Here is a 19,680-nt window from a genome sequence, read left to right on the forward strand (position 1 = left end):
CCAATACCACTAACTTTTTTTATACTACACACGATACATATATGCACTTTTTTTTCCACTTTTATTGATATCAAACCAATAAATGTGATGACTTAATTTTTTCCTATATCAGTCCGATAGTCTGTCCATTAGTTAACATGCATCCCTATTACCACCATGGTTTTTCTGTACTATGTCAGTCAAATTCCTAAATTTGTAGCTTTGCTCACTCATCTATGTGAACACTGCCTTAAAGTTACTAGTCCGAGATAAATCCTCTCTGTAAGAATAGACCATCAAAATGGCCGCTTGTGCAGTTAGGCAACCATGTGTTTGTAACACTATTAATTAAGCATTGAATATATCCATGTTTTGGGAAGAAACAAATTCACCAAATTATCATGCACTTTAAACCAACTGTTGGCGCTGTTAGGGGGGGAAAAAAAATCATAGTTGTTTGGAAACTTGAAAATAGTATTGAGGAGGTAATGTCTGCCATGTGGTTTCAATGGCTCAGCGACAGTAAATAGTATTTATAGGCCTTCCTCTTGTCAGACAGCAGAATTTCTTTTTATTTCTAACTTAAAACTACCATTCATGTTGTCAATGGTAAGCGAATGTAGGTAAAATTACTAATGTGGTCCTAAATTTTACCCACTTTTTAGTTGTATGTTTATGTTACTGTTTTAGAAATGTTTTATGTTTCTTCCTTGTTGGGAAAATATCTAGAAACCTTTGATATCAAGTCTCACACAATAAAAATGATTTATTATCTTGTACAAACGGTTTGGTTTGATTTTTCTCGACGCATTATTCAAAGCAAGGTTTGTTTTCTTTTATTTACTCTGCTCTCACCTTTTTTTTTTTCCTTCCATCTTGCCTCTCTTGAATTCATGACTCTTTCCATCACATTTGTACATCTTGCTTCATCACTTCTGCACCCTTGGGGTGTTCCACTTCTCCATCACTTACATTTGACCTCAGGCTCAGCCCGTTCCAGATGAGTTGGTAGCTAAGCTGCTTGGTAACCAAGCCAACTTTAGCCCCGTGGTGACGGTGGAGCCTCGGCGCCGAAAGTTCCACCGACCCATCGGCCTCCGCATCCCTCTGCCTCCGTCCTGGCGGGAAAGCCCACGAGACTCTGGGGAGGGCGATACCACCAGTCTGCGTCTGCTTTGCTCTGTCATAGGTAGGATATGCTCCTACATAATGAAGACAAGTTGAAAATATTTTGCTTGAGTTGTGTATGGTCAACTAAATCGCATCTTGTGCTTCTCAGGTGGAACAGCTGCCGCTCAATGGGAGGACATCACTGGCACAACTAAGCTTGTCTATGCAAAAGAATGTGCCAGTTTTACAACCAATGTATCTGCACGGTAAGGTCACCTGGTTACATTTAACCACCCATACACACAGTTGACAAGGTTAGGTACAAGAGCTGGAGCTAAAACCACACCTTTAAAAACAGCTGGCACTCTGGGGACCCTCTTGTAGCAATTAGAAAAAACAAAACAATTACATTCAATGTTCCATTAACCTAATGTCGGATGTAATTCATCTACTGTACCACATTTTTGTTGTGGCTCTAAGGTTCTGGCTGGCGGACTGTCCTCGTACAGCAGAGTCTGTCTCCTTTGCCAACCTTCTCTACAAAGAGCTGTCAGCTGTACCTTACATGGCAAAGTTTGTAGTTTTCGCCAAGATGAACGAGTTACGCGAAGGCCGCCTGCGTTGTTACTGCATGACGGACGACAAGATGGATAAAACCCTGGAACAGCATGAGAACTTCACAGAAGTGGCCCGCAGCAGGGACATCGAGGTCGGTCGGCTAAAACTATAAAAGCATTAAAAGCAGAATTAGAAAATCTTGCTAACTCGTCTCACAGGTGATGGAAGGAATGCCGCTTCACCTGGAATGTTCCGGGAATCTCATCCCAGTGCGGAAGGCCGCCCAGCAGCCTCGCTGCTTCAGCTTCCAGGCCTTTAGAGATAACAGACTTCCTGTTTCTGTGAAGGTGTTAAACTGTTCATTTAAAAGTACAGCGTGTCAGTAGTGTGTCTTCATTGCTTCTTTTGTGCTTTTGTGCAAGGTGAGGGATAGTAGCAAAGAGCACACGGGCTTCCTGTCATTCCTTCGCAAGACCACCAAGTATGAAGATAGTCAACATGTGTTGTGTAACCTCAATATTACCATGCCTCCATGTATCAAGGTACAACTCAGAATCCGCGACCATCTACATCATCTCTCTCTCTCAATCTTTAAACCACGGTCATTGTTGTGTACTTGATTGGTAGGTTATTGGAAGTGAAGACCGCAGGCGAACTTTGACCCCGCTGGCTCTAAGAGAAAGATACAGTGCGCTGAACGAACCTGCCTTGGGTACGAAACGCACGTCGCTACTTCACATGGTTAATCAAACGCTTACTGTGAAATAAGTAGTTTTATGTTTGTTGTAAATCTGCAAGATTAACCAAGTAAATGAATAAAGAATTGAAACAAAATGGGTAACAACATTTTCAATGGCATTTTCCTCATAAGAATGAGCGTAATTAGAAGTATCACGTGTTTTGCCCATTGCAGCATCGATGAGCGCCATGGAGAGGACTGAGCTTAAAATGGCTGTGATTGCAGAACAGTTGGGACTGAGCTGGGCTGGTAAGTCAACACAATTGTTTTCCATATTGCGTTTCATCTTTGAAAGCTGAGGTCGTCCCTCCAACCACAGACTTTAATGCACCTCTTGTTTTTTTGCGACCCCTTAGAGTTGGCCCGTGAGCTTCAGCTTAGTGTGGATGACATCAATAAGATCCGTGTGGAGAATCCCAACTCCCTGCTGGAGCAGAGTTCTGCACTACTCAACTTGTGGGCAACTCGCGAGGGCAAGCGAGCCAAAAGTCAGCGCCGACTGCCGTCAATGTCACATTCACCAAGCAGCTACCGACTGACTTGAGAGTAATCTTATGTGTTGTCTTGCACGGCTGCAGTGGAGACCTTGTACACAGCCCTGAACACCATCGACCGCATGGACATCGTTACCATGTTAGAGGGCCAACCAGCACAGCCCGCCAGACAAGGCTCTCGTGAACTCAGCAGACGACATAACGAAAGAGAACACCTCTCTCCTGCGATGACTAATGGTGAGCTCCCTACCCCAAATTTGATTTTGTATGAATCTTACCTTCCTCCCTAACATGCTTTGAAGACCTCCCTGTTATTTCCTCACTCATCGTATGAATGCTGCCTTGAAACCTTTGCAGGAAGTAACCGCAGAAAAATGCTCATGGACTCAGGACACTCCTACTGCAGTACATCCCCTTCCACTATTTATACTCTTTGGGGGAAAAATGGCATCTAATGAGATCAAAAACAAGAGTTGCATCAACAAAACTTTCTTTACAGAGATAATAAGACTCAGTTTGCATTGGACACTTTTTTCGTCCTTCTCATAGAGCCAATAATTATCCTTGTAAAGGGAGAATTTTTGAAGTAGCTCCTGTATTGGATCTCATTTCAGATCTACCTACTGTTGTGTATGATTTTTTCTTCAGGGTTGTTTAGATAAGATGCAAGTATCCACTTTCTAAGTATTCTTGCAGCACATTGTTGTACATGATCAGACCATACATCGATCACAAGTGTTGCCTGACAATCAAGAGTTAGTACGCAGTTTTTTTTACTTCTTTTTCTTGTGGTTTCTTTCACACATGCCTTACATCTTATTGACTCCATTTTCAACCCTGTTTGTGAGGTCTGACGGGCAATTCTGTGAAAACTGGAAGCAATGTAACGAGATGTAACCAAGCATAGAAACCAAAGGCAAAGAAAGGAAGAAAGAATTCAGATCACATCACATGTGAATCTGACTGCCGTCTTGTCTTGTCCTGTCTGCCTCCCAAAGGCATTTTCAGCTCTGTCATTTTAATTGTATTTTTTTTTTTAAATCTAATTAGTAGTAATACAATAAAATATAATCATTTTTGTAACAATTCCCGTTCCCTTAAATTTAAGGCTTTATTTAAAATAGATTTCTGATATTATTGCCAAGAACGACTGTCATAACTATATATAGAGAAAGAGAATTAAAAATGCATCCTCTGAGTCCAGAGAGGCTTTCCTATTTAATTTTGATGAACTTGTCGTGCCTGATGTTGCATGGAGGCCCGTTTGAGTTTCTTAAGGACTAATAATGCTGTTGGTGCACTGAATGTCATTTTGGGAGCCCTGTTGTCATTCCCTGTGAATCTGTCCTCCACTCTTTCTGTGGACATGTCATTTGCAGCCTTTACTCTTCCTCCTCCTCACTGCTCTCCGAACTCTGACCTCATGCCGACCTCATGTTGACCTCTGACCCATATTTTTTCTTTCCTTTTTTTCTTGCGACGTTTTTGTGCATTTTTCTTTCGTGATTTTTTTTTTTTTTTGTAAGAGCCTTGAAACTCCCACGTTTGTAAATGTCCGCTGTGTGAATGATTCACCTCACATAGGCTGTGTGTGCACTCAGCACCCACTGGGAGAGGGGAGGTGACCCTTGCTCTCTCCCCTACTTTGCGTGTGTGTGCATCTCCCTCTCCTTTCTATTTTCTCTTCCCCCACAATATCCTTCCCTTGCCCTGCTTGCCTTGTTTGTGCATAATAATGATGAATAATCTCTAACAATGCATTGAAAACGCATGCCACGGGTACCTTTGCATGGCATGCCTACTATGCACGTTCTTTTCTGCACTCGGTGGTCGTCATATTTTGGGTGAAAAAGGTGGGGAACCTTTTTTGTAACCAATGGCAAGGGTGTTCATGAATGAATGTTGTGGTTTTCTGGCTGGTTCTCTGTCAACGGTGTTCATTTGGTGGGTTGTTTGATGTAAACAATCAAAGTGTTGTACTCTATTTGTATCAATTTCATATCGCACATCTCTATCCCAATTCTCAATATGTCCTTGTTAATTTGTCAATCTGTTTGGCTCAAGGTGAACATCATGTTTCTATTATGCCGATTTATGTCCTCCTGTGAGTGTGCAGCTTGCCATTTTATTACAGTCTATATTTACAATGCTGTGCAAAGGTTTGTGAAAAAAAAAAAAACACTAATTGACTCCAGCTCGCATTTCTCAGAGGCCTACTGGAGTTATATTGAATTAGCATTCATTCATTCATTCATTCATTAGCATTGGACCCAAGTCCAAGGTGATTTATAGACCAGGACCCATTCAGGACCCAAGGCCAAGGTGATTTATAGACCTGGACCCATTCAGGACCCAAGTCCAAGGTGATTTATAGACCATTAGCATAATTTTAAAATCTATTATGAAGGTGACTGAGAGCCTGTGTAAAACCTTAAACAATGGAATGATATGTCCTAATCTCTTTGTTCTGGCCAGGGTGCGAGATTCTCAACTCAACCCAACAACTTTACAGAGAACAACTACGGTTGCGTGCAAAGTGCTGTACATAAAGTAAAAAATAGACTTCTGATTTTATTTTTCAATCCAAGTAACTGTATCTGTCCTTCTGAGTAACATCTCATGAAAATAAGAAAGCTGACTTTTGCACAGTAATGTACATTTCACATCAGTGTCACTGTTTCGCTTTCCTGTCTTAATTCATTTTATTTTATCGATCACACTGTCAACGCCATCTGTTTTACAGATGTTTTTCCAATAGGTTTTGATTTATTACATGGAAGAGGGGAAGCTAGAGAACTACTGTAATTTATCATGCTGCATTGCAGACTGCTGGAAAAAACTGGTGATCTCAACAAGTGGATGCTGATTTTTAGTAAAAGCATTGAATAGAAATTACTATACCTCACAATATATACAGGTACTTAATTGGATTCAAAACAACTGACTCCAACTTTGTGCAGCATTTCAAAATACTCACCCTGGTCAGGGGCAATAAACTGCATTGTTGCAGTTTTCTGGAGCAGAGAACTGCTTATTTGCAATTTATGAAGTTAACTTAAGGTTGTAGTTTTTCCTTTTTATTTTTTTTTTACTGTAAACTACTGGTAAGATGTGAAATAGTAATGATATTTCCCCTATTATATTTGTTATCACAACATAAAGGTCTATGGCCCTTTACAATGAATTTCATATTTTTTCGACAATGTAACAACTAGCAACAGGCACTCGTCACTGCAGCAGTTTGGAGTGTGAAAGGCAGTGTAGCATTTAGGTCACAAGGTGGTTGAGGTCGCAAGTTGTCTCGGATGTCTGCTGCAGTCTCAGCAGTTGTCAAGCATGAAGTAAATGAAACGCTGACACTTACTGTCCTCTTGCTCTCTTTCTGCTGTGCATGAACGCATGCTTGTGGTGGGAGTGGGTTGTATTCCTCCTATTTCACTGTCTGCTCTATGTTCCACTTAACAGCCTGTTTACTTTGCTTACGTCAACTTAAGTTCACCCCAGCTCATCACTTTCATGCAGATGACAAGTTATGTTTTGGTACTTATTTGGAATAACAAAGTAAAATGAATAGAACTTCTGCTGCTGTGTTGTAGTATATATAGCAAGCCTTCTAATTTATCACAGATGTGGGAGTGACCTGAGTCCACAGCCGCTTCTCTAATGTGATTCATCTAATTCAATACTGAATATTAACACAACATCGAAACTCTCCTGTACCTGTAAATTCAAATGTTTTGATTGGATGAGAATTTTTGGAGCCCACAAAGAGTGTGTGTTGTAAGTATGTGACTGAGATTGCCTGCACGCATGCTCTCCAAGCCTGACATGATCAACCTGCGGGGTTGAATGCATGCAGACGTGTGATGGCGATGTAGTGTGTCTGGATGAGAGGTTTGATTACGGCATGTTGGATGGACGAATCAGCTCCATTTTAGGGGGGAGCTGTTACCGTTGTCGTCTCCCTGCAGGTGGCAGCCAGCAGAGCAGCATCAGTCTCAAGTGGGCCTCGGTCTAACTTTGTTGGTCCATATGTGTCTGCTGCTGCTTCTACTGAAACCCCTCTAATCATCCCAAAAAAAATCCTTGCTCTTTTTTCCTCAGCACTTTGCACTCCTCTGATTGTTTTGGCTCGTCTTGTAATTGCTTCCTAGTCCTTTCCCGTTTCCATCACCTTCAGCCTCCTCTACCCCTCCCCATTTTGCCAAGCTCCTGGGCAAAGGGGCGCTCTCCCCTTTCCCAGGTTCCCAGTGCCGCGCTTGTGAGGTGGGGAGCAAGGTGGGGGGGGCCGGGTGTCAGTGTGCTTTTCTGTGTGTCACTCCAGGTTATGGGCTGGCGCAGGATGAGCTTCTGTCCCCGGCCTCCATGCAGTACAACCTGCCCTCGCCTCTGGGCGCTGAGCCTTACTGGCAGGAGGTCTCCAGCCTGGACTGCGCGCCCATTGCCACCACAGAAGAGGACACCCTCATGGAGATGTCCGACGTGCAGGTGTGGCCCTCGGGCAACTCCCCATCCCTGGTGCCTGTGGAGGATTCCTCGCTGGAGTGCAGTAATGCCGACGACTCAGAGGGCCTGCTCGGGTTGCCCTATGGAAGTCTGGGTCGGCCGGCCAGTCGGGCCAGCGCCGCCAGCGGAGGGGGCGTCGTGCTGAGCGGCTCAATCGAAATACCCGAAGACGATTCGGAGATGGGCGTTGACTCGCTTAGCACCGCCACGCCGGCCTCGCTCGGCGGCACCATCGCTGGTATCAATCTTAACGGACTGAACAATGGTCAGGGGTCAGAGGCGAGTTCAGAGTTATCGGCCGTCGCTAGCACGACTGGTGGCAATGAAGGAGGAGGAAGAGAAGGAGGAGGAGGAAGAGAAGGAGGAGGAGGAGTAGGAGGAGGAGAAGGGTGTCAGGGCTCAGAGGAAGGGCTTTCTCTTGTTTCAGGACAGCAAAGGGTGTATGCCCGACTCAGTGAGTCACCCGGTCTCACCTGTGTTGCAGATCGGAATGGTGACAGGTGAGTTTGACCCCGCCCCCCTCCATCAGAAAAACAATCTGTGTCAAAATACAATTTAAATACTGCATGACACATGCCTGAGGGCTCATTCACACAAACACGAGCCTAAACAACACCATACAAATGAATTAGTATCCTATTAGTGGGCCAAATCTTATATTTTTTTATCCAGCCATTTTCTGTAGCAGGGGTTACCAATGTGGTACCCATGTTAGATTTTGTAACTAAGGCATGTGGCTGACAGGAACTACAGAAGTTTGTTCAAGGCCTCCCCGTTATGGATTGGAAAGAACGCCATTTAAAATAAAGCGTAAAGCCTCATTACTGGATTTTAGTGTGTATCACCATTGAGCATGTGCTCTTCCATTTCAGGTCATCTAATGGTGGAAGTGGAAATGGAGGCAGTTCATTCATTTCCTACCTGCAAGAACAAACACCTCCAGGGTGGACCCCAGTCACAAACGCACAGGCCTGGGTGGCCAACCAGACAAAATCTAGACCGGTCATTGACACCATGATATCGTCATGCTGCAACTCCATGGATGGGGATCAGTCTCATTTGTCCCAAGAGGCTTTGCTGCAGCCTGTGAGGGACATGGGCCACTCGGAAATTCTACGAGGGCACTTCCGGGGCACCCAGCCGTTTGAGAAGGGTTTAGGCTTCCCGCAGAGGGCCCCAGAGATGAGAGCCTGGGATGACGTGCGTTTCAAAGGACAGGTGAGCAAACACTCAGCGTTGCTGCTAACAAAGTCATCATCTGCCGGTGTAAGCCATGACATATCCTATTTGAGTAAGACTGGGAAAGATGCTGTCAAATATGACAAATTTGTATATTTTCTCAATATACCTACTTAATTTAATCATTCTTAGAAGCATCAGATTCTTCCCGCGATATCCAAAGTGTACTTAAAGCAAGCACAGTCCAAGGCCGAAGATGGGCACAAACAGCATGTGGGGCCAAATATAGCAAGAATTTGCACTGTCTTACTCATGTTACACAGTCCCCGCCCAGGTCCGTCCCACGTGTTGACTTTCGTGACATCGCACTGTAAAGGACAACCACAACTTTGGAAATGTGGACGCACAAATAGACATTTGCTTCCGGACCATCAGTAATTTTTGTGTACTTTATCAGGCTTTCTTTTTATTTCAAAGTCATAGAGACTTTAATATTATTTTATTGCACTTTATTTGTAACTGCCCATCATGGCGATGCTTTTGTATGCTTGTATGTGTTAATCCGTGCAAGAGCCAGTAAGTGTGAAAAGTAATGACTACATCAAGAATGGCTGTGTGTGGCTGCCCAGTGTCACAAAAGTATCTCGAGGTATTTAAAGCTCACAGGTCACATGGCCAAAGCAACAGAGAGGTGGGAGTAGAACCCCCCCCCCCCCCCCCCCAAAAGTCATTGACAGGGTGTCGCTGATTCACCAGTGGGAAGGAATCGTGTCCTGAGGGAAAGGGCCCACTGTCCCGCTTTATGGAAGGAGAGGAACGAAAGAGCAAAATTTTGACCGTGTAGGCAGACTGGGGGCAGCAGCTGTCGCTGGGTTGGTTTTTTTCGGGGGGAGAGGCGTCGCTGAAGGCTTGGTGAGCTCTGTGTGGCGTGCATGTCAAAGGGCTACGCGAATCCAAGGCTGATCCAAGCGGGGCAATGTGGGCCCTGGTGACAGAGCTCCTCTTCAGCTTGGTGCTGCTGGCCTTTCTGGTCATCAGCTGTCAGAACGTGGTGCACATAGCTAGCGGCTCCGTGCGCTCGCTACTCACCTTCATCCACGTTCAGCTTGACCGTGAGCTCGGCGAGGTGGAGGGCGTGGCTGACGAAGAGGAGAATGTTACTACAAGGGTGGTCCGCAGGAGAGTCATCCTCAAGGTACCTCAGGGAAGGAGGACAGGAATATTAGCTGCAATGTTTGACCTTGCTGTTAAGAGCAATTTGACTTTTTGTTATCTGCGGAACACCTTTGCAGTTGTTAAGTTAAATGTACGAATTTGAAGATATTGTTTTGGACCACACGCAATGGCGGAGTTGGCGTGGTGGTACAAGGTCATTGCCCCCCCCCTCCCGCCTTGAAATATGCTTGGACCCCCTCCCAGGTGCCAGGCCAGATAATGAATTGACTGTTTGGTATTTTAAGATTTTTGCAGCCATTTTTTCCTCAACATTGGTTAGTATCTGTGTTAAAGTCATAAGTATCCATGGTAATGGGTCAAGTCAGGAACGTTCTCGTCGTGACCCTGTTAATTCATAAGGAGACCAATCCTAACATTACACGCCAAAAACAGTCCAACCAATTGCGATCTTGTGGGTGGTAAAAGGATAAACCCTCGGCCCACTGACAACATAATTATTCGTGTGACCAGACCATCGAGCATATCCTCCGAGCGTGCAGAACACCCATGAATGGTTGGCTGTTTGGTGTGATGAGCTAAAAAAAAAAAAAATGGCAATGGCAGTTGTGTTTCTCACAAGCTACAAGCAAGTCATCGTAAATACTCTAAAGCAGTTACATTGAGGTTAAACCTGTTCCCATAAACGAGACTCATTCCTTTAATAGTGCAATTGATTTTCCGGAATATTTTCTATGACTACTAAAGGTAGTTTTATAGAATGTTGATCACTTTCCTGTCCGCAGGGGGATGAGGCTGAAGATCTTCCGGGGGAACAGGTCAGCGAGGAGCAGTTTACGGACGAACATGGAAATATCATCACTAAAAAGGTCAGACACTTGTCATTGTTGTGTTACTGTGTAAAAGCATTTTATTGGACACTCAACAAAAGGTGGTAACTTAAAACCCATGTATTTTTTTTTATTATTACCAACTTGGTATTATGTTGAAAGATGCCATCTTTATGCTATTATGAATATTAAATTGTGACAATGTCTGCGGCCCACTCCCCACTCTACCGCTACTTGTGTCAGATTGTACGAAAGGTGGTGCGCAGAGGCAAGGGGGAGGATGGCGTTCAGGACGTGAGCGTGGACGGTTCTCTGCAGGACGCCAACGAGCTGGAGGTGGACGCCGAGCAGTTCATGAGCTACGCCATCCTGGGCCGGGAAAGCAGCAAGGTGGGCTTCTGATCTGCAAGCTGGTTGTGTCACCACTCCCTTGCCCTCCCTTTAGACCAGATGGACTGAATCAAATCAGATGATGCAGTCATCTGATGTAGCGCTTTGATTTACATCATGTTTCTTGGTGAGGCTTGAGTGAGCTCCTGAGTCTTATCAAGGTCACCAAGAAGCTTAACATGCATGAGCTTCACTCTGATGATGATCATAATTTTAAAGAGGTTAAGAAGAAGCGTGTGATGTATGTGGGACAAGCGTGGAACCTCCAAAGTTGAACACAATCCATTATGAGTTGCTAGTTGAATTCAATATTGATTTTCTTTTCCCTACATTCATCCTCTCATCCATCCATCTATCCATCCATTCATTTTGTATAGCGCTTATCTTTAGCTGGAGCCTAAAATCGCTGACTTTGGGTAAGAACCATTAGCACTAACATTTACACCTATGAGCTATTTAGACAAATCTAATTAAATTAAATTAAATTAAAAAAATCTCCTGCCCTGATTTTATGCCATAGCTAACATAAAAATAAATGCATTAGTTATTGTACTGATAATCATCACATGTTTTCTTTCTGTCATTTATCACCACTTGGGCTTCTTTGATGGGGTCACTAAAATGAGTTTGAAACTGTCATGTTAGGTCAATCGTCTCACCACATTTGCTATTTCACGTCAAGTTTTTGTCTGAAGCATATTTTTTCCAACCATTTGACTCAAACTCCATATCTAGCGTTCACCTTCGGAGGTTCCTCTGCATGTAAGTTGAAAGCCAAATTGCTCCGCTGCTGTCATCACTCCAGCTTTAATGCTCACAAGTCACTCGATTAAAATTTCCAGCGATTGTAACAATCACTAAACTGCACCTACCTCACGTGTTTGTCCTGTATGTTGACGAAGCTTTCATGAATGAGACCTCATTAAAGTCTGTAGTACTTCAATTGTGACTCTGTGCTGTCAATCCACCCTTGGTTACTCCAGTTCACATAGCTGACATAGTTCTTATCTTCAGTTGCCAGCCATCGCTTTTGTCCTTGCCTGCCTCTTAGTATATTTATATATCTATATACGTGTATATCATTTCTTTGTTTCCCTCTTTCTTCACCTCTGACTGTTTTTTATTCTGTCCATCCCCTTTTTTTTTTTTTTTGCCTCCTGGTTTCCCTCAACTTTTTGCCTCACTAATATTCCCTCCCACCTTTGGTTCCGTCCCTGTCATCCCATCTCTTCCTCCGACTGTAGCCCGAAACTGTGGATACTATGAAGAAAGGTGCTCAGATAGTGAAATGTGCCAGCCTGCGAAGAGTTAAGCAGTGAGGCAGGCTGAGTGCTGCTTTCCCGCAGGTACGGGACTCACCCACAGTGCGCCTCGTTCTGACGTGTGCTGGGCGAGACCATTTAATCCACTCTGTGGATTAAATGCCATTGAATGTACCTTTAACTTCACCACTAATACTACTGCTATGTGATGCTGGCACAGCAAAACTGAAGGATGACTACTTTAACCTAAATCATTTTGATGTACAGCAATGTTTTGAGTATATTCAGGGGACATATATTATTTATATTGTTTTAATTTACAGTAAAAAAATATTTCAATATGATGTATTATTGTTTAATATGAGAGCAGCAACTACGGCAATACATTGTCATTGGTATCACGATTGCATTGATAAGAGCAGCATTTTATTTTTGTTGTATTTGTTTATTATTGTATATGTGTATGAAGATTAAGGTTCTGGGTCGGAGGGGTGCATAATGTAATTACTCTTGAATTCAGAGTAGCTATGATGGTGTGTTTGTTGTCAAGGTCAACGTGACCTTGATTTTGTATGTCTTTGCGAGCTTGTATCTGTGTGTATGCGTGAGCACGTGGTACTTGCCCTTTCCAACTGCATGGGCTATTACGTTCCTTGGATTGTTGGTATTTCTAGTAATTGACAGCTGAACGTTCAGCAAGCTCGACAAGATTCTTTCTGCTCGCGACATGTTGTTAACAGGATATCCAATGCAAAGGGAGGTGGAGGATAGATAAAGTTCAAATATGGTCAAGTATTTCTTTCATAAGACTACTTTTACATTGAACACCTGTGTTTTTGGAAGGGGTAACTTAACATTCCCTGGAAAATCTCACTTATTTACAGTTTTTTGTGCTGAGGCATAATTGCTTTGTCACCATCTAGTGGTATATTGCTGCCAGTGGACTGTTGAAGAGAGTTGAGGAGCTTTATTTAGGCAAAATCAGTTTTTCCCCCACAATCTTGTGTAATTGACTGACAATTACAGTACAGTAATGTCTTGAGCTGTATGCAAACATTTATGACAGTAGCTCTATATGGTGGCAGTGAACTCACCTCACGTCACGTCACAAGAAGAAGCAATTTGCCAGATATTGGATGCTAATTCTATTCTATCTGCGTGAGTGCATTATACTGCCACCCGTGGCTAGGTTGTAACAGAATGAGTTGCAATGATTTCCAAACTAAATTCTACCTAATCTTGTTATAAGTACATTCTTTTGTAAAGCACAATATTATAAAGTGACATTTTCCTGATTGAGAAACACATTCATATTTTGTTGTTGTTGTTATTTGGAGTGTGGATTAACATCATTTCAATTTTAATGGGCAAGACTATTTCAGACACAATTATTTTGAGTTGCAAGCGTGGTCATGAAACATATACTCAAAATTTCAAGGCAGTACTGAATAGTATCAACCTATCTGTGATAGTTCAGAGTACACGTTGACCTCAAAGGCTCAGCCACTGTAGTTTGCATGCCGAATAGTCATTGTTATCATCAATAGCGGTTTGAAAATGTGGTCTGGGGAAAATGGGCATTGTTCTAAATGAGCATGTGTTCCTCTGTCCTCAGAGTTCTCTGCAGGAGTCGAGCCCGTCCCCCAAAACCTCCTACATGGACACATGACCAGCAACAGCTGGTACAAACTGAAGAACACTCACAAACAAGCAAACAAACAAAAAAGGCAGACAAAGGAAATGAATGGCACCAAGTCACTGCTGTCGCACATACCGGAAGGATAATTGTAGTTTTTACCAACCTCTTTATTTTCTTTTTTATTTAAAAACAAAAACAAAACAAAAAAACAACATGAGGACAAACTACTAAACTAGAAGCATGATTTCCTATAAAACAAAACAGACAAAAAAGTAGCACCCAAAACATGCTTCCTGTTGTCTGTCAGCATGAGCGACTGTCGCCGCATGGCCTGTCTTTAGCTACAAATTCCGAAAGTGGGTGAGAGAGCGGGTGGGGGGGCGCATGGGACAAGTCAGCTGGGTGCAATGCAGGCTACGTGTGATCCAATCAGAAAACATCATCCAATCAGGAAACAGTATTCTAACTTTCCCAAAAACGGGAGCAACAAAAGTTATAGTAGAGCTCTGTAATAGTGACGACCTATGACCTCTCCTTGAGCAAAAAGCAACACTACAAAAAAAAAAAAAACTGTGCTACAACCATCACCTAAGGATAAGTATCTTGTACATAATATGGTATGCACTAAATTGTAGTGTATCGTTTAACATCCCACTGATGCTGCTACGATACTCTGCCCTCCCATTCAATCTGAACCTATACTGTATAATTATACATATATCTATATCTTTGTGAGGACAGCAACATACAAATGTGACCTCCCATGCTCTCCATGTGCTTTTTTGCCCCTCTGATTTGACACAAAAAGAGTATGACACATCATTTACTGTTACAGTACAGAGGTGAAGGAGGCCGTGTTTGACCTTCCCGCAATAAGACATTGGAAGTGGCAGATAACCTGGAAAAGTTATGTCGCAATTTTCTTATACTCGTGAGGTTTATGTTCATCAATGTGAGCCAAAGTACAACTTTTGCTTCCCGTTCTGACCTGGAACAATGTAGCAGTACTGTCCATCTCCAGAACCCCCCTGATGACATCCAAAGTCATCCCTATCCTTGAGGTTATTAGGATGTCACTCGTTTTGGTTGAGGGCCGTCAATGTGTTGAGCTTCCGTGTTTGTCCGCTTGGCCACGTGTAGCAGAGCCGGCCAGCAATCACTGTGAAGAGAGACTGAGCCACAACTGTGAGCCCACCCTCGCTCAAGCGTGTTTAGTTGTCATTATGTCTTGTGCTGAGGAAGCAATAATTGCGCTAATAAAAAGACACAGAGAGAGGATTCCGGGGGGGGTCACAGTCGGGCTTTCAGTCTGTTAGTCGCAGCTTTACTCCATTCAGAAATGATGTCAGTACATTTGAATTGCACATATGATCACTTTGCCTCTTTGAAACTATTTTTGAAGTCGTTCAAAGAGGCCGTTGATTTGACATTAGGGGAAAAAATGTCCTCATGCTGAGCAGTTTTCAGCAAAGTAGTTCACTATTTGTTTTGTCACCACCATTACAGTCAATTCCTAAGTCGAAAGATTGATTTACCTTGGGAAAATGTGCCATCTCATATCATTTGACTACCTGCAAGCCTTTTCTTTATGGGGTTGTGTTGACAACCACTGATTAGTCTCACAAAAAGTTGCAATAAACATGGATCTATTATGTGTTTGTTTTTTTAGCAACCACAGATGAATGTAAAGTCTTGGTAATACTGTACTTGTTATGTGTTAATGTATTGACTCTATTCTATAGTATAGATGAAAAATATACTGTACACACTGTACTCGCTGTTGATCATCAATCACCCTCATGCAAGCATATGTTACATTAATTTGACTCGAACCACAAACATTGTTGACACTAAGCATCCCTTTTCTGTTTGATGCATTTCCATACATCAATGAGGTAAAGAGGAAAAAGTGTCATGCTACACTTCCCCCTTATGTTTTACTCATAAGGGCTTTGTTTTTAAAAGCAGGGGCTGCTATTGATGTCAGGGTTGGGTTGGGGTTGGGGATCTATTATGAAGACAATAGATGCTGCAACAAAAAAGTCCCAGTGGCTCCAATGGTTAGATGATGACAAGTATTTTCCCTCAACATAGCCCACCCCCAATCCGCCCCCCCACCCCTTCCTCCCCCCACGCCTTACCCTATACTGTACAGTATTTTCTTTGAAAGGCTTCCACATGGTGACACGTGGAGGAGTCTTGCTATTATGTGCACGCAGAGGGACGCTTTATTCTGATGAAGAGATGACAGAAGTGACACCATGCACCAATCCACGCAAAAATATTTCCATTGCAAAAATTAGGGAGGACATGTACTGTATATTTCTTTTAGAATGGATGGATATTAACGCAATAGCATATTACTCAATACTAAGGAATGCAAATGCACACATGCACAGAAAATGTTTTTAACATAAAAGGCTATACATATATGTATATGAATATATATGAGAATATATATATTTACTTAGAATGCTATGCACCCCTACGTTTCAACTGGGATTCTAGTTATGTTATGGATGTACTTTTAGCATCAAACCTTCAGATGTAGCTACAAAGAGACTGTTGACTTCTGGGTAATGCCTGCACCTGAGGATGAATAAGGGTCTCGCGGGTATTTCAACTTGTTTTGTTTGCATTTTTTTATTATTGTTATGGGGAAGCGAACATGAATTTTAAGTCGACATGTACAAAAAAACAACAACCTTTCAATCAAATCAAATCCAAGAACATCTGTTGACAACCTTACTCTGTACACCAGCTCAACATTTACAAAATTAATAAAGAAATGCAATGTGTTTGTGGATGTTTTATTTTGGATGATCAAGCACATCATGCACCTCTATCTTACACAATTGCTACAACATAGTGATGAAAACCAAAATATTTTGGTTATTTTTTAAGCACCTCATAATCATACAGTAGCTGTTAAATTCCACACACACACAAAAAAAAATCTAATTGCCCTCTCCTCAGCCATTTGGTCCAGCTCTTCTGGAGGAAGGCCCAGGCTAGGCAGGAGACAATCTCTTGAGTCCAACATGCCTTGGGTCATCCCATGGGGATGTGGTGGAACATCCTCACCATAGAGGAGCATCCCATCCACCCATGCACAGATGTGACTGGAACTTGGCTGATACTTAATGCAGTTGAGGAAATAATTGGCAAATATATTTTAGATTACCAAATGCACGAATCACTATTAGCCACTAGGGGGCGGTGTCCGCTCACTGTATCCATATGTAGATGTTACTGAGCCTGTCTGTCTGGTCTGGTTTTGTGTTTGTGCAAGTAAGGGGACGTGTTTAGTTCGTAACAAAGAACCTGAACCTCCCGTGCATTTGTGCTCGCCTGCTGAAATGTGACCGTTTTTACACGTATTTGCACTTAAAGATAACCAGGTATTTTATTTTTGTTTATGCAAGAATTGTTGTATCCGAGGCACGGAGCGGTGGTGGAAGCTCAGCTGTACTGGAGCTAAAAGCAGATTGTTTGGTTAGCTCTATTCCACTTTGGTTTCCAAACGTGTACTCTGGACTGGAAAACATGTCCACCGACTGCCAGACGAGCAATGCTACGGCCATCCCGTCGATCAGGAGGGTGGCCATCCACGATGCTGAGCACATGCCCCAAGATTACTCCACTACTCCCGGCGGCACCCTTTTCAGCACCACTCCCGGTGGTACGTACATTATTTTTTTTTTCGTCATCACTTTGGTCATGTGAGTCCCCCGTGAGCGTGGATAATGGATGTTGCAGACATTTAGTTTGCAGAGAGTGCCTTCAGTCGATACAAGCTATGCTAATGCTAGCTGCTCTGGTTCACTGACGCTTATGACACTTAATGTTTCAGCTTGAGCAGCAAACTTCCATTAGTTTTCACATGTATTCTGTGTTTTAACTCATCACTAAAGCTAAAGACCCGCTCCACTCTGCAAGTACAAGAGCATCGGTCGCAGAACAAAGAAAGGCAATAGTGACAATAACAAAAAATCAAATGGTCTGCAAGTAATGTGAGAGGGATTGTATTAATTGACTGCTGCTCGGTGTGTGACGTCACTTATTATTCAGGTATACGTACATTTATACTGTATTAAGAGTCAGTATGTAAATTGACGAGATGCATCCATTCGACTCATAACAGCTACCAAACCAACCTTCCCACACTTGGATGGTTATATTTTCCTCAATTCAAAAATGTGAAACCTCTTGCCTTGAATAAAAGAAGGAAAGCAAATTTATAAAATAATACTTTCAGCAACCTTCAGCTGAGCGTGGCAATGGGGATAAAGCAGTCCAGAAAAGCATTAAGTGGATTAAATCAGGCATGTTTTTGAATGATGAATTGTGTGTCTACTTTAAAGGTACCAGAATTATCTACGACCGAAAGTTCCTGCTGGGGTGTCGCAGCTCTCCGTTGGCCAAGACCCCTCCGCGTCTTCCAGACATTCCCGGTGTGACAAGTCCTCCCTCTGCAGGGACCAATGACAAGAAGGCCAGTGATGGAGAACGACTAAACAACAGTGGTGCCGCTCCAAACAACACTAGTGGTATGTTCAAGAGAACTGCTATCAAATATTTTCTTCAATTTTACAAAATCTTCATACAAGCCAAGTCAGATATAAGATGCCCTATAGTCTATTGAATTAAAATAACACAGAAATATGTCGAATTAAAGCTACAGTGAATGCTTTTATAAAATCTTAGGTGCACAAGTAATGCAATAATTATTATAAAGATGAACTGCATTTGCCATATAAAGAAGTTTTGAAATTGTTATTTGCTAATTGCAAAGGCTGAGATTTGACTGGTCATCAGAGCAAATGATTCTGCAGGCATACACGTCAACATCTCATAAATACAAACTCTGTCTTTGTTTGTTTTTAAGGTGATGACGCACAGTTTGAAATGGACATCTGAGTGGACCAAGTGTCGCATGAAACGTGCCAAGATCCTGTGAAAAGAACCTCAGTATCACCATCTTGTCCAAGAGGCTGTTTCCATTCTCTGTTTTTACCACCCAGAATAAATCTTTGATTGCCTTAAGGCTCAAAGCAAGTGTGCCTTACTCCAAGTTGAAAATGTACACTTAGCAACTTGCCTGTTAGCGTACTGTGTAAACTGAGACAATCAGAATTGAAGAGACCAATCACTAATTATCTCCACAAACTATTTTAAAATTTCTCAAGCTGTCATTTGTGATGTATAAACAGGTTCATTTCCTAAAAGAGTACCATTTTGAATCTGATCTGTAAGTTTGTGAGAGTCACAACATTAAAGAAGATACAATGAGAAAATTCTCGTGTGCTTGTGATTAAATACCATCTCCGATTGCCACATACATATATGTACGTACATATCCTTGCTTAAATGTTATTCAAAACAAAAAACACCTCAGTTTGACCTTGAGTTTATCTTTATTTCTACACGGTATGGGGAAGGTTTTTTTTTGGGGGGGGGGGGGCGTTGCAAGGTCTCCTGCTGCAAGGTCTCAGCAAAATTCCTCAAAGGGGCTCACCACCAGTTGATAAGCTCAGCGGCCTGTGCGTAGAAGAAAGGTCAATATACATGTGTGCCAACTCCCACTACCACCCTGTCAGGGCTCACTGTTAGAAACATTTGAAAGTGAAGTCATATTACCACTAAACAGGGACATGGTATTTAATAAAACATACACATTAATTCCAAGATGTTCTTGCCATATTTTTGTTTAACACCAAAGTATATATTATGTACTATTGGTGTGAATGTCCCAATACATTTGTACATATAGTGTACATTCTTCCAGCTGCAAAAAAATAAAATAAAAATCCAACAATAC

The 19,680-nt window shown here is 42.5% G+C and overlaps 2 protein-coding genes across 2 annotated transcripts in view; both read left to right on the plus strand.

Moving 5' to 3' along the window:
- The window catches only part of ank1a (ankyrin 1, erythrocytic a), a 59,022-nt gene extending 42,371 nt beyond the window's left edge, over nucleotides 1–16,651 (plus strand). The window contains exons 30-44 of the mRNA XM_085909649.1: nucleotides 964–1,168; nucleotides 1,259–1,355; nucleotides 1,570–1,798; nucleotides 1,866–1,994; nucleotides 2,070–2,189; nucleotides 2,275–2,359; nucleotides 2,561–2,635; nucleotides 2,743–2,874; nucleotides 2,965–3,117; nucleotides 7,205–7,886; nucleotides 8,259–8,604; nucleotides 10,524–10,607; nucleotides 10,812–10,958; nucleotides 12,203–12,304; nucleotides 13,836–16,651. Of these exons, the coding sequence (XP_085765775.1) occupies nucleotides 964–1,168; nucleotides 1,259–1,355; nucleotides 1,570–1,798; nucleotides 1,866–1,994; nucleotides 2,070–2,189; nucleotides 2,275–2,359; nucleotides 2,561–2,635; nucleotides 2,743–2,874; nucleotides 2,965–3,117; nucleotides 7,205–7,886; nucleotides 8,259–8,604; nucleotides 10,524–10,607; nucleotides 10,812–10,958; nucleotides 12,203–12,277 (2,559 nt within the window). The 3' untranslated portion in view covers nucleotides 12,278–12,304; nucleotides 13,836–16,651. The remainder of the gene's footprint in view (nucleotides 1–963; nucleotides 1,169–1,258; nucleotides 1,356–1,569; nucleotides 1,799–1,865; nucleotides 1,995–2,069; nucleotides 2,190–2,274; nucleotides 2,360–2,560; nucleotides 2,636–2,742; nucleotides 2,875–2,964; nucleotides 3,118–7,204; nucleotides 7,887–8,258; nucleotides 8,605–10,523; nucleotides 10,608–10,811; nucleotides 10,959–12,202; nucleotides 12,305–13,835) is intronic.
- A 434-nt stretch (nucleotides 16,652–17,085) lies between these two features.
- Nucleotides 17,086–19,165, plus strand: eif4ebp1 (eukaryotic translation initiation factor 4E binding protein 1). Its single transcript, XM_085909880.1, has 3 exons — nucleotides 17,086–17,541; nucleotides 18,224–18,409; nucleotides 18,748–19,165. Exons 1-3 carry the CDS (start codon nucleotides 17,406–17,408, stop codon nucleotides 18,777–18,779), a joined length of 354 nt encoding a protein of 117 aa, XP_085766006.1. The 5' UTR covers nucleotides 17,086–17,405; the 3' UTR covers nucleotides 18,780–19,165.
- Nucleotides 19,166–19,680: the final 515 nt, after the last annotated feature.

This window comes from Syngnathus leptorhynchus, chromosome 4 (assembly GCF_054491065.1).
Source record: "Syngnathus leptorhynchus isolate UIUO chromosome 4, UIUO_Slep, whole genome shotgun sequence".
In the NCBI taxonomy this organism is placed as follows: domain Eukaryota; kingdom Metazoa; phylum Chordata; class Actinopteri; order Syngnathiformes; family Syngnathidae; genus Syngnathus; species Syngnathus leptorhynchus.